A 14,320-nucleotide genomic window follows, 5' to 3' on the forward strand; every position below is an offset into this window, starting at 1 on the left:
GTGCTGGTGGTTCATCCTCATAAGGCAAGGAGTCCTGGTGTGCCCAGGAGGGACAGACAGACTTCCAGGGAGTGCAAGGAATAACCTAAAGAGTGCATCCCAAGGCTCTTGAAGGATCCTGGGGATCTCCAAAAGAAGAGGGATGGGACTTGGGTGCTGCCAAAGGGACTTGGTGGGTCACAGAGTGCCATGAGCAGGGACAGGGAGAGGGACAGGGATCCCTCCCTGGGATGGGCAGAGTGGGCAGCAGGGCCTGGAACAGTGCCAGCCATGGCCTGCACCTGCTGGGGAATGGGGAGGATCTGGTGCAGTTCCAGCATTTCTACTCCTGGCTGTGGCTCACATCCTCCAGTGGATTCCCAGCACTGCCTGGGAGCCCTTGGAGCACCAGCTGCAGCCCCCAGGGGTTCATTCCTGGAGCTGGGGGTGAGCAATCAACAAAACTGAAACCCGAAGTCCCTGGAGAGCATAGAGGGGTGTCCTGGTTTGAAAGGTAGGTGTCTGCTAAGGAAGGCAGGAACCTCCCTTGGAATGGTTATTACTCCTTAGCAACAAAAACGGGGGGAAATTCCCTAAGACAGAGAAAAACAAAAGGAAAAACCTCCAACAACGTGCTCCCAGATATCCCAGAGGACCACAAAACAACATGGAGGACATCAGGAGGTACTTGGAGGAGCCTGAGGAGTATCAAAAGCTGGTGAGAAAGAGCCCAGTGAGTCGAAGACAACAAAGATCAAGGTGATAGGGAATGCTGCTTCCCACACAATGGGCCCACCAGGCTCTGAAGGCTCCAGATCCCACCCTGTCCCTTTCCTGGTGTGGGGAGAGCACTGAGATGCAGTGGACAGGCAGGGAGCTGAGGCTGCAGGAGGAAAAGATGACATGACTGAGCTGGTGCTCTCCAGAACTCTTTAATGCCAAAAGAACAGCACGTGGCCAGATGTGCCACTGCTGAGGAATCATTCATGGACAGCTGCCAACTCCACAGCTGCTTCCTCACTATGCAAACAGGTTAAGGGCACTCCTCTCCCCACACAGCAGCTCCACCAGCTCACAGAACATCTGTGACCCCTGGGACACTCTCTGTGCTGGCCTTGTTCTCCCCTGAGGCTGCTCCTCAGGAATGCCAGTGGAGGAATTCCCTCCATCACACTGGCATCCAGGCCTGGCACAGCCCCTCCAAGAGCTGCTGCTGCTTCTCCAGGATCTGCCCTCCAACACCACACCAACCAGCTTAACAGAACCAAACTTGGCAACAGGAAAACCAACAACCCAAAACTAGAACCAACTCGAGGGCTGCCCGGGGACGTGGTGGCTGCCGTGGAACAGGACAGCAGCCCTTATCCTCCAGAGCCAGCTCTCAAAACTGATGCAAACAACTCCAAGGAATGCTGGAACAGGGCCAGGAGCCCAGCAGGGCTGGGGCTCAGTCGTGGCTGTGGTAGAGCAGCTGCTACTTCAGCTGGCACCCTGCAGGGGAGAGAGAAAGGTCAGGCTCTGCCCTAAGCCCCAAACCCCCTCTTGCATCCCGTGCTTAAACCAGAGATCCTCAGCTCAGAGCTGACAGTGTTCAGCCCTGCCAGCCAGCCTGGGTCCCTCCCTGCCCCATCCCACCCTGCCCAGAAGTGCCACACCTCCGCCCTCCCAGGGGACCCTTCAGGACTTTGGGAAAGGCCGTGCAAGGACTCACCAAGGACTCAGCCAACACCTGCAAAAGGTGCAGGGCTGCCACCACCTCGGCCTTCTCATGCTCGCTCTGGCCCTGCCTGTCTGGTGAGATCCACATGAAGCCACTGACAGGCACGTGGGACCCTGGGATGGCCACCTGGTACCAGAAGCGCTGCCACCCGTTGGGGTTCACCTGGACACACTTGGTCCTGATCAGGGGTGTCCTCAGGTGATGCTTCCAGCACAGCGTGTTCAGGCAGTCCAGCACGTTCTGCAGCGACAGAGGCGGGGGCACTGCTGGGCTCTCACCTCCCTGCACCCAGCTGGATGGTGGCTCCTCCTCACAGAGCTGCAGCTTCTGCTTCAGCTGGGGATTCAGCCATTCCACCATCATCTTTGCTTTCCCAAGCCTCAGGGTCCCTAGGAGACAGGAGATGCTCACCTACCCTCCAGCATCATCCCGTCCCATCCCGTCCCATCCTGTCCCATCCCATCCCATCCCTCTCCAGGATTTTAGGGGCAGCTTGATTTTAGAGTCAAGGTGAACAGCTTTCAAAGCCAAATGCTCCTCAGCTGGGGCAGGAATGGGTACAAACCAAGACTTCGGAGGTGCTGGTTGGATGTTTGGGAAGTGTGTCCCATCAGGGCATTGCAGCCATGGGACAGGGCTCAGAGGGACTGAGCAGCTCTATCAGGAGTGTTTAAGGGACACTGAGGGGCTGGGCAGCTCCACTGGAAAGGTTTAATGACTTGGTTAATGTTCTGGGTGCCCTGACCTGGTGATGCTCCTGCTCTGAGCAGCCCCTTCACCCCACCACCAGGACTGCTGAAAATCAATTGCACCATGGGCAGCTGGCATCCCACAGGACACAGGGAGAGAGCACAGGGTGTGTCAAGGCTGAAGTCACCTTGCAGCCAAATCTAGGAGTGGGAAACCCAGCCCAACCAGCATCCCTGAGCACCACTCACCTTCCATCAGAGTTTTCTTGGCCAGGGCAGCAGCCTGGTGCGACCTGTACTTCAGCACTGCGAGCTTGGCCTGTTTCTGGGAGGGGCTGGCGTGCAGGGTGACACTACAGATGCCCTCGGTGACCCTCTGCAGCGTGGCCTCCAGCTCCCGCTGGCTCACTGAGGCGCCCAGGCCGCTGACGAGCAGCTCGCGCTTCTGCGTGCTCCAGCAGACGACGATGGCGCAGCCGCGGCGCAGCTGGAAGCGGTGGAAGGTGGCGATGGCGCTGCGCGCGTCCTGCCGGGACGCGTAGCGGGCGTAGGCGAAGCCGCGGTTCATCCCGCTGAACGTCATCATCAGGCGGAACTCGTAGAGCCGCCCCACGCTCCCGAACAGCGGCAGCAGCGTGTCCTCGTAGATGTCCTGCGGCAGCCTGGCGATGTACACCTCGGTGCCGGCCGGCGGCGGGCCGCCCACCCAGCCTGCGGGGACATGGGGACACTGTGACCGTAGCTGTAAAAACGGGACCACGCTCCCAGTACTACAGTGATTTCAGCATTTATTATAATAAAAAGTAAAGGCCTAAAGCGTGGGGGCCCATGGGTAAAGCAGGAGCATTCCCTTGAGGATGCTGCAGTGCTGGCAGCAATGGCCCTGATGTTTCAGGTATGTGATCGTATTCACAGGGGTCTTAGATCCTTGTCTCTTCCCTCATCCTGACTCCATGTTTCAGAAGGCTTGATCTATTATTTTATGATATATATAAAATATTGAAAATATACTAAAAGAATAGAAGAAAGGATTTCATCAGAAGGCTGGCTAAGAATAGAAAAGAAGGAATGATAACGAAGGCTTGTATCTCGGACAGAGAGTCCAAGCCAGCTGACTGTGATTGGCCATTAATTAGAAACAACCACATGACACCAATTACAGATTTACCTGTTGCATTCCACAGCAGCAGATAACCATTGTTTACATTTTGTTTCTGACGCTTCTCAGCTTCTCAGGAGGAAAAATCCTAAGGAAAGGATTTTTCATAAAATGTGTGTGTGTGTGACACAGGTTCAGCAGCACCCTCCTTCCCTGGGTCAGAAGCCCCTTTTTAATCCTGTTTTTTGTCCCTTTGGATTGGTTTCTATTGGGATCCTTCATTAGCACGAAGGTTTAAGGTGTGTGATTGGCCATTACAGTTGTGTCCAGGCTGGCTTGTGATGCACTTTACTGAGGGGTGTTATGGTATCTTGAGTACCGTTTTTCTTATAACTACTCTTTAACTCCTTTTACCATAACCAAACTATAGTAGATGCTTAACAATTATCAACTATTTTACAGCAGTTTCTAGCCTATTTTTAACAAGGGTGAGTCCCCTCCCGGCCCCACTCTGCCGTACCTGGGGGAGGGCCCCCGTAGCGCCTCTGCCCATTGATCTGCACCAGCTTGATGCCTGTCTCCTTCTCCCAGGCCAGCAGGGCCATCTTGTTGGCCTCGTTGATTTTGTTCTTCCATGTCTGAAGGAAGAGATGGTGCTGGTGATTTGTGAGCAAAGAGCTTTCAGCCTCCCAGGTGGGAGCATCCAAACCCCATGAGGGAACCACAAGATCCAGTGCTGGCCAGCACTTGGAGGGGCAAACAAACTCCTCTGCTCTCAGGGAACCTGAGGAGCCTCCCAACACTCCCATCCCAAGGACTGTCCAAGCCTGCTCCACCTGACACAAAGCCCAGCAACTCTGTTAGAGCCCAAAAACGAGTTTCCTACAGCTCTGCAAGGGCTTGGAAAGCCAAAACACAGGGACCAGTTGCCTGGTGCTGCAAGAGGGAGCTGGAGCACAGAGCCAAGGTGACCCACTCCATCATGACAGCTTTAAAGGGAAAGACACTGGGTTACATTGAATATTGGGAAGAAAATCATCCCTGTGAAGGTGGTGAGGCCCTGGCACAGGTTGCCCAGAGAAGCTGTGGCTGCCCCATCCCTGGAAGTGTTCAAGGCCAGGTTGGATGGGCCTTGGAGCAACCTGGGCTGGTGGAAGGTTGCCTGCCAGCACAGAAGATATAATATTAAAGAGAAACAAGAACTGACCACTGAACTGGAATGCAGCTGAGTTATTATTACGGTCCTTGAAAATAGAACAGCTGCAGAGACAGTTACAGGAGGACAGAAAGGAAAACAAAAGTTGGAGGAAAAAGTTTAGCTAATGCTTACACGGGCTCCAAGTGCTCCTGACATTGCATTTAGATTAGAAAATTAACTGCATCTCCTGAAGATGGGCCAAATCCTTGGCCTTGTTACAAAACGAGATGAAATTACAAAAGACACAGCTTTTAATGAACAATTATCCAGGTGTGCTACTGAAATTTTATAACACAGGGAAATGCCCACCTGTGGAACACTAACTGCATGCATTTCTGGTATCACCACGAAATTCACTCCATCCCACAACTCAGTAATATGGGTGAGACGTGGGATGGAGTAATTTTCATGGTGATACCAAGAATTCTAAATGTAATGTCAGACTAATTGACCATTCCCAAGAACTAGGATTACAGTTCGTCCATTGAGAAAACAGAGGTGGAAAGAATTATCTAATAAAGTGTTATTTTCAAGAATTCCAAAAATTGCAATTATCCTCCCCTGGGGCAAAGGTGAAAGAAACTCCTGACTAAAGTTAGCAAGAAAATGTAAAAGCTGTATGATTTCCAACAGGAGCAGTACACCCCACAATCCTGTCACAGCAGGATGGGGCTTTTCCCAGCATGGCACCTAAAGGTAACTTGCTTCAAACTGGCACTGACCAAGGGTACCTGTGATAGTATAGGGATAAAATGTTTCCAAAATCATGGAATATTCAGGGGAGTTGGAAAGGAGGGATAGGCCTGGTAAGCCCTGGGAAAATGTTAGGCTGCACCTGTATAATCATTTGATGACTATGATAAATTGCATGATTGTTAGATGCGATGATTGTTTGGTAATTGGATATAATTATTGCTTAATCATAACAAGAATCATGAGAAACGATGTTTGGGGGGGTTGATGGAAATTGCAAAATCCACGCTTGGATGAAATCAATGTATACAATAGAACAATATAAGTGTAATAATTAATATGTAGCTATATAACGATAAGGGTATAAAAACGTGTTCATCCCGAACCCATATTGGAGTCAGATTTGGGTTTGTACCCCTGACACCCAGAGCTCTTCAATAAAAGCACCTGCATAGAATCATTCTGTGATTACATGTTCTTGAACATCTTCACTGCTTAGCTGGACTGCATTTCAGGAGGCAGAACACAGATGTTCTAAATGGGAAAAGGGACTTTTATCTCTAGTCTGAGCAGTGAAACGAGCTCACATTTTCCGAGTGGTACAATGGGCCAAAAAGGCAGAATTCAATGGGTTTTTCATAGCCCATATTACCCCAGTCAAATGGAAGCACAGAATGGGTTAATGGCCTATTGGAAAAGAGCCTGAAGCCACACAAGGCTGAGGGAAAAACTCAAGGTAAATAATCGCTGTGACCTCAGTGTGCATTTTATGCAAACCTTAATGAGGTGCTCCACCTTCCATTCAAGGGGAATCTGACAGCTTTACAATCGATCAGGACAAAGTGTTACGGTAAAAGTAGCACAGAACAATGCCTGAGACTAACTAAACCTCGGGGCACACTCACTTGGGAATCTATGGATAGCAGTGTCTCCAAAAAGTACAAAACAATTAGTGCACCGTGGCTTTTCCCTGTTTTTAACGGGATAATAACCTGTCCGGGCAAACCCCGACGAGACTTGTATTATTTTACTTTTTCAGAAAATGATACTGGAAATGATGCCAGCATGTCTCCACTGAAAATCAAGTTATCCATTGAAGGAACGCTTATTCTCCTCACAGAAGGAATCAGCACCAGAATGAACCAGACTGAGCACACAAATCACCAAACCTGAGCCCCCGGATGGAAACCTTCACTTTCTCCATCTGTAATGGTCACTGTGCTAATGGCTGTAACCATGCCTAAGCCTGAATGCATGTCGATGATCATTGCTAATGAATAATTAGCAATTCTAATGATTCTCCTAAATTTGTACAATGAGCCTTGATAATTGTACGAATTTAGGAGCTCAGCCGAATAACATGAATTTGGCAGAGGGAAATACACCGTAATATGTGAAGCACAACTTTCAGCCAAAAAGGGAGAAATTTATTTACTCAGCTTCCAATACTGACACAAAATATGAAAGGGAAGTTTTGGTGGAGATATGTATCCACAGCTGTAAGTGAGTAATGCATACTGCCACAACAAAAACGAATTTAAACCTCACAATGCATTCCACCACCTCTCAGGCTCCTGGGAAATCTGATCTCCACAAATTTCTAAAATTGGGCGCTATGCCGTCAAATACACCAGCCAAAACAAGTCCTATTTAATCCTTCATGGTCCTCAAAGCAGCGGAATTATCAATGGAGGTTAATATCTCTGCAATTAAACCTGCCATGTGGTCGGCACGGGGGCATGGCCGGATCCCGATCCTCCAAACCCATCGGGGTAGGAGCTGTCGTGGGGACAGAGCTGGGTGCATTGAGCACCGTGGCTGTCCTAGCAAACAAAATAAACTCAGTGACAAGTGATTTATACGAATTGAAAACATCCGTTTCGACCTTCCTTATCAGCATTAGGAACTGGCCCTTTTCGGATACCTCAACGGGAAAGGATGGAGATAAAAGATCACCAGCAAATAGTGATAAATAGCGATAAACAATGATAAAAGATCACCAGCTAATAGTGAATGCCACGAGGTGGTGGCACCTCTCCACCTCCAAGGGATTTCACCTTTTATGAAGAATAAAAACCAACTTCGGACGCGGGTGGGAATCCCCACTGGGGGAACACGTGCTCAGAGCGGGATAAACCCAGCCGCGTTCCGTCCTCGGAGCCTCGTGGCCCGGTCCCGCGGCGGATCCCAGCTCAGGGAACCGGCCCGAGGGTGCCCGGGCTGTGTGGGGAGGCGGGACGGGCTCTGCTGGCACAGCCCCGGAGCTGACGGGGCTGACCCCGGGCGCGGCGGCTCCGCTCTGGGGCTGGGGTCGGGAGCAGCCCTGCCTGCGCTCCCAGCCGGGGCCGGGGCCGGGACCAGCTCCCAGCCGGGGCCGGGGCTCGGATCCCCGCCGAGCTCGCTCCCTGCCGCCCCGGCAGCGCTCACCTTCTCGTCCATCCCGCCGCTCCTCCCGTGCTTTCCCGCCGTTCTGGCCGCTCCTGCGGTGCGGTCCGGGCCGGGGTAGGAAGGGAGGCAGCGCCGCCCCCGCACCGCGCCGCCCCTCCCCGGATGGACCCCGGCAGCACCCGCGGGGGTCGCGCCCTGCTCTGCCTTGCCCTGTTTTGCCTTTCCCTCGTGTACTTGTTCACTTGTGCACAAGGGAAGGCAAGGAGTTGCTGTAAGAGGTGCAGCAGCACCACCAAACTCTCCTGCTGTAAGAGGTGCAGCAGCACCACCAAACTCTCCTAACAGAAGCGTCAGGGTTAGAAGAGACCTTCAAGACCACCCAGTCCAATCATCAGTGTCATTCAGTGTCATTAGGCCTCAGATAACAACGGCCGGGTTTGAACCTATTCGTACTTCTTGCTGCTTGTTCCAATACCTGCTCACAAAGGCGAATTTTGGGGGGTTCAGAAACATCTACTGAAAGAAATCCTTCAAACGATGCCCCGGAGAGTACATTAGCCTAAATCTCCACTGTGTTACGAAGTGCATCTGTGTGAGAGAGTCTGAGCTGTTCTTAGTTCTTGGCTCCGTTTTGGAGGCACCCCGTGCTCTGCTGTACCAGCTCCGGGGTGAGGACCAGACCTTCTGGGGCCGTGGTGGTGAAACCTGATCTGCTCGAGCCAGAGGGGTGCACACCCAGCACCGGAGGCTCTGGGGGTTGAGCCAGGTTAGGGAGAAGGCCATACAGACCGTGGTGTTTGTTTTTGTGCCAATGTCCTCCCCTGGCCACAAAGAAGAGTGAGGAACATTCACCCACTTGGGGCTGAAGGCTTTTGTCCTTTCTGTCACATAACTGGCTTAACTTTGCTGAAGTGAGAGGCAGGGTCATACCTTAAAAGGGGTCATAAACCACCAAAGACCCTTCAGTGCAAAATTCCCCTCCCCAGGGCAGGTACCCACAGGTTCCATCTAAACCTAAATTGTATTTACCCACTGACCCTGGTGTTCCTTGGCCTATCCCCCACCCTGATGGATCAAGATTGTGAGCGCCACTCAGACCACCAGATGCCAAAATTGCAACAATCAAGTCCCTTCAGTCAAGTCTAGTTACTGATCCACAGTTATGAGATCTTTCCACTCTTATCCTTCCCTCCACTTTCTTTCTTACACTTTTTCTCACCTGTTATTCCTATGCTTTTATATTGTTGCTTTACTATAGATAACAACCACAGTGGCCACATCTCTGCTTTCCACTGCTTCTAAACAGATCTAAAATAGACCCTACATATTTTTATCTACAAACACCACTCATCCAGTGTCATTTCACCTCCAATGCTTCCCAGTGGATCCATTAACTAGAATTCTGGTTCCTCCTGCTGTGGCAGCTCAGCATTTCTGGCACAGGGATGCAGCCCCACTGTTCCAGACCCCAAAGAACAATTCCAGCCCTCCACAGCATTGTCACTTGCCAGGCTATACTCACTTATTCCATAAAGCCACAAATAGGATCTTGCAGGTCCAGATAATGACCAATATCTCACAAAATTGTGGAAAAAGGAAAAAAAATACTATAAACCTTGAAATACAGACATGCACAAAGAAATATAAATTGAATACAAAATTGTAATGATTTTAAAAATGTTTAAAAGTTTTTGGGTTGTCTCCTTAAGAAGGAAGAAGTAGCTTGTCCAGCCAGTCTGCCTTGAGTTGTCCTTTATATTTCTGAAGATAAACTGCTTGGCTATACCACTATCTTGGTAAAAATCCAAGAGCAAGTAGAAAGGGAAGTTAATGAATCATATCCACAAGGAAAAAAAAAAATTGCTAGTGATCCAGGTTCATAAAATGATGAAACACAGCTAAAATAGGCTCTGCTCACCCAAGTACCTGCAAATGGAAACTCACTTTAGCAATGTGGCTATTTGTGCAGTGCTGCTGTAAAATGTAACTAGGCTTCTTAGTATTTTGAGTAGAAAAATGACTGATTTTTCCAAAGAATTAGGAACTCATTCCCACCTCCAGCTAACGTCAGCTCGCTTTTCCGGGATACATCTCAGCAAGCCAAGGTGCTGCCACTAGATGGCAAAGTGAGACTGAATCTTCTCTCCTACACAATCTCAAATTTTGTTCATTGGACGGAGATAAAACAGAAGAACATTAATATATTTTTATCCGTTTTAACCTTCTGCCATTTGTCTGGAAAACAGTGGTTGCAGGTATTCAATATGTGAATGGGAAGGTGTGTTATGTGATCAAGGTGAGATCCTACTCTGCTGCCACTTTAATCCACATCTCAGAGAAGAGCCCTGACAGAGCAGGACTTCTCCAATGGACAAAGACTTTTGGCCTGTGCTGGCCCCCCTTCATAACGAGCCAGAGGATAAAAATAATTGTCTTACATCCATTTATAGTACAATACATGTGTACAGTTTAAAATATATGCAAAATGCTTCTTTATAAGAAAGAAAAGCCTCTTATTCATGTTATTTTGAACATAACAAGGAAAAGTTGAACAGCACAGGATGTTCAACAGTTCAGCTCCTTGGAAACTCTAAGCCAGTCATAGAGAGGAACATAAAGATTGAAAACAAAACTAACATTAAAACCAAAACTATACCCAAGATGATGTTGGCTAGCAGCAGCTTTTTTTTCTCCCAGTCACCTGTGTATTTTCTGGTCTGTGAAATTCACTCTTGAAAACTTTCAGTACTGACAAAATGTTTTCCTGAGAAGGTCTGAAATGAGTATATGTTAGTGGAAAAGCTATAGAAACTTTTTTTATTTTTCACAGCATTGCAAAATCACAAGTGCTTTTCTTACTTGTCAGCAAGCTATTGAAATATTTACACAATTGGAAATCTATTGGATTGGAATCCAGTTCTGAGTTTGTGTATGGACAGGAACATTGCAACTGCAACAATGACCAAAATCCAAGGCTGGCAAGCAGTTTACGGTATAAACTCTGCAAGTTTCTATAGAACTGAAGCTACAAAGTAGCTTTGTTTAGGTTATAAAACAACTGCCTGACTGGATAAAAGGAGATCACTTAGAAACAGGATCAGAGCTGCTCATGGGTGTCAATAGTTCATTTGATTGAAATAGCAAAATGGGTTGAGTTACAATAATCATCATATCTTTAGCTGTCTCAGAGAATCTGACACAGCTGGACTGGGCTTAGTCATTAATTAAAACCACTTCACATGCTGGGTAAACAATTCTCCAAATCACATTCCAGAGGAGCAAAACATGGAGAAGCTGAGGCTTCTCATCTTCCCAGGAGAAGAAATCCTGGCAAAGAGATTTTTCTTAAAATATCATGGTAACAAAAGGGTGTGTTTTTAACGTGCTTCATCTTTGCCTTAGGCTCCAATGTCTCCATCAAAGTGGTGAGCTCAGGTACAAACCCAGTGTGCTCCGTGGCAGAGCTCTGTACCTGAAGGTCTGTTAGTTCAGGAGGGTCATGTCCAAACCAGGACATTTCCAGGTGTCCTTTTGGCCCCCTCTGTGTCCCAGGACAGCTGACCCTGTGAACTGAGCTGCCCTGAGCAGCCCAAGTGCTGCAGGAGAGTTCTTCAGTCCCCAATTCCTCCTTCTCAAGCTTGCAGCAGCTTTTCTGGTTAGCAGAGCCCTTCACAGCTCATGAGAAAAACTGGCTGCTAGTGTCACAAAGTTTATCTCCTTTTTTTCCTTCCCTCATCTCCAACTTCCCTTTCTCAGGCTTAGCAAGCATTTTTTTTTCAGTCTTTCGTGAGCAGACAGCTCTGTTGAAGTCTCCTAAGTGTCCTCTGCATTTGTTTGCAGCATTTCTGGACAAACGAGACACATTATGTCACTTATGACTCAAACAGAGAGGAATAAAACATGTTCCTGAGCAAACTGCTCTTGCTAGAATATCTCTAAGTACTTGCCTTATTTTTTACAGGACTTTAGTAGATATTTGATTCTCTTTGGTTTCTGAATAGAGTCCAGCTGCACTCTGCAGTGGCTGTATTTTAGGATTTCAGGCCTTTTGGAATTGCCCAAACTCCAGCTTGACACCTGCTCAGAGGAACACAATTCACTGGCAAGGGAAAAGACTTCTTCAAGTATTCATATTTTTTTCCATCCAGAAAAATCTTTGCTGAGGATTGAGTTCCTATAGAGAGCACTTTTTTTTTTTTTTGTTTGCTCCATGTGAACTTGGATTTGAAGCCAGTGTCTCAGACAGAGTTTTATTCAAGCCACTCCTTGCAGAGGCAGGTAGGTTGGTTGCATTTACCTCAGCTGCTGTTCCCATTAAAGTCTCATATTCAGGGTCCATCTCTTGCCCTGGCAGTCACCAGTGTGGGGAGGAAGCTTCAAAGTTCCATTCCTACAAATGGCTTTTTCAAATTGGCCTCATTGTGAATGTGAATATCCTGATATTTTCCCCACGGAGAGTTTAACTCACACCTGAGCCATGTGTGGAAGGGAGGACACTGAGGTGGTGAAAACCATTATCCCACCTCACAGGGTCTGCTTCTCTTATCTCTCTTATCTGCTCTGAACCCAGAGCTAAGCAAAGGGCAGTTTGTTGTGCTCATCCTCCCGAGGTGGGTGGATAAAATAATAAAATATCTGAAATTTCAGAAAATATCTGAACTCCCTCGGCCCCAGGGCTGTTCTTATGATCAGAGGTTTGTCCACCACACATCCAAATCCTCTCCTTCCCTTTGGCCTGGCCTCAGCAAAGCACCAAATGAATGCTGACTTTGCAGTCTCTCACAGTTACAGGTCGGTAATTCAGCCTGGCATTGGGCATGCCATGTTAAAAGGGCAGCTCTAGGCTGTCCAGGGTAAACATTTCCAGGGTAAAAGGAAGAATCTACTGCAGAATCTACCCCCAAATTTTAAAAACAAATTTGGGCAGGACAAAAGAAAACGACTTCATAAAGGTCCACTTTGCTTTGGGAGGGAGATGAACATGAAGACAAAATTCTTCCAAGGTTTGAACTTCTTTTTGTTTCGCTCTAAGGATATGGACAACTAACCTGAGTTATTCTAGAAAAATAAACCCTTCTGAAAGTGTTTCGAACTCCACTTAAAGCAGGGACAGAAGACGGAGAGAAAATGGAAAATGTTGCAGCTCTTTGAAGGCAGCAGAATGTTGGCAGTGTGAATTTCCCCCCTCTGTTGCCTGAAATGGTTTGAGTCTCACATTTTCAAACATCAATCACCACACCATCTCTGCATCAGAAAGAACTTATCATTGGCAGCTGTTACTGAGGAGACATTTTTTTGTGTGAAAGTTGTGTCACTGCAGGCTATAAAATACCTATGAAACACCTTGATCTTTAAAAAGAGGGAAAAAAGTCTCAATAAAAAGATATGCACCTGATAATAGCAGTAAAGTCAGTGTTCCTTAGCTTTCCAAAATCTAAGAGCTTAAAATCCATCTCATGAGATTGCCAACTGCTGGAGTATATCTGAAAATTCAAATATAGAAAATACAAAGTGGTGTTTCCTCAGCAAGCCTTACTGGGGCACCACATCTGATGTGTTTATGATGTTACAAAAGGAGTTGTAGAGAAAGACAGAGCTCAAGCTTGTGTGCAGCTGGGTTTTGCAAGAAATGCATGAAATCTGCACATAGCTATGATATACACAGTGCCACACACAGGATGCAAGCAAATAATAATAAAGTCATGTGTTAGAATTTCTGTGTTAGCTGCTCTGAGCCTGGGAGATTCAGAGGTAACAGCTTTCCTCCTTCCTCAGCATCAGGATAAACAATGCTGGAATTCTCCTATTGCACCACCAGCATAAATTTTGACCAGACTAATTAGTTTCATATTAGTACAAATAAGGAGTTACACAATTGCAATTAGATCTGCTACACTGGGTTCGGGATGGAAACCAGATTAGAAGGTAATGAAACACATTTTAGAATAAACAATTAGAAATTTAACACAGGCTTCTTCCTGTCTCCCTGTGAAATCAGGGGCTGTGATGGGATGTCTGAGGTGGAGTTTTGTAACCTCCCCTTTACCACTGCTCACAATACACCAGCAAAGCAACTTTTCCTTTCTTTGGCACCCGTTCATTCAGTCCTGTTTCATCCCCGGTCCTAGAGGTGATAATATTTCTGTGATATTGTCAGGACATGCCTCAGATAATTCACACAGGTAATTTCAAATAAGAACCCAGAAAACACAGCTGTAGCATGTATTTGATAAATGCTACTCTGTTTAGAACAGCTCTGACAGCAATTTAATTTCAGGGAGTTTTAAACACCATGCTGCCATCATTGACCAGAATTTCTCCAGAAAAAACAAAGCCACTCTAAATCAGACTCTGAATTTCAAAAGGAAAGCTCTTACTGTGAAAACTTGTAGGTTTGATCTCAAATATATGCACTGGTGTGCAGCACCTGCAGATTGCAGGCACGAGGTTAGGAGGCCCTCAGTGACTGGGGACAAGAGGGATGCATTTCATTTCTCCATAAAAAGAAGAGGAAATTTCCTTCCCATGCTTCAGAACTGTGGCCCCATTCTTAC

At 47.5% G+C, this 14,320-nt stretch overlaps 1 protein-coding gene across 1 annotated transcript; it reads right to left on the minus strand.

Annotated features, from left to right (window-relative positions):
- Positions 1-1,105: 1,105 nt before the first annotated feature.
- On the minus strand, positions 1,106-7,842 carry DND1 (DND microRNA-mediated repression inhibitor 1). The gene is made up of 5 exons (XM_058815522.1): positions 7,806-7,842; positions 4,008-4,125; positions 2,638-3,099; positions 1,691-2,088; positions 1,106-1,470 (listed from the first exon to the last, which is right to left on the minus strand). The coding sequence occupies exons 1-5, from the start codon at positions 7,815-7,817 to the stop codon at positions 1,459-1,461; spliced, it is 1,002 nt and encodes a 333-aa protein (XP_058671505.1). The 5' UTR covers positions 7,818-7,842; the 3' UTR covers positions 1,106-1,458.
- Positions 7,843-14,320: the final 6,478 nt, after the last annotated feature.

This window comes from Ammospiza caudacuta, chromosome 16 (assembly GCF_027887145.1).
Source record: "Ammospiza caudacuta isolate bAmmCau1 chromosome 16, bAmmCau1.pri, whole genome shotgun sequence".
NCBI lineage: Eukaryota > Metazoa > Chordata > Aves > Passeriformes > Passerellidae > Ammospiza > Ammospiza caudacuta.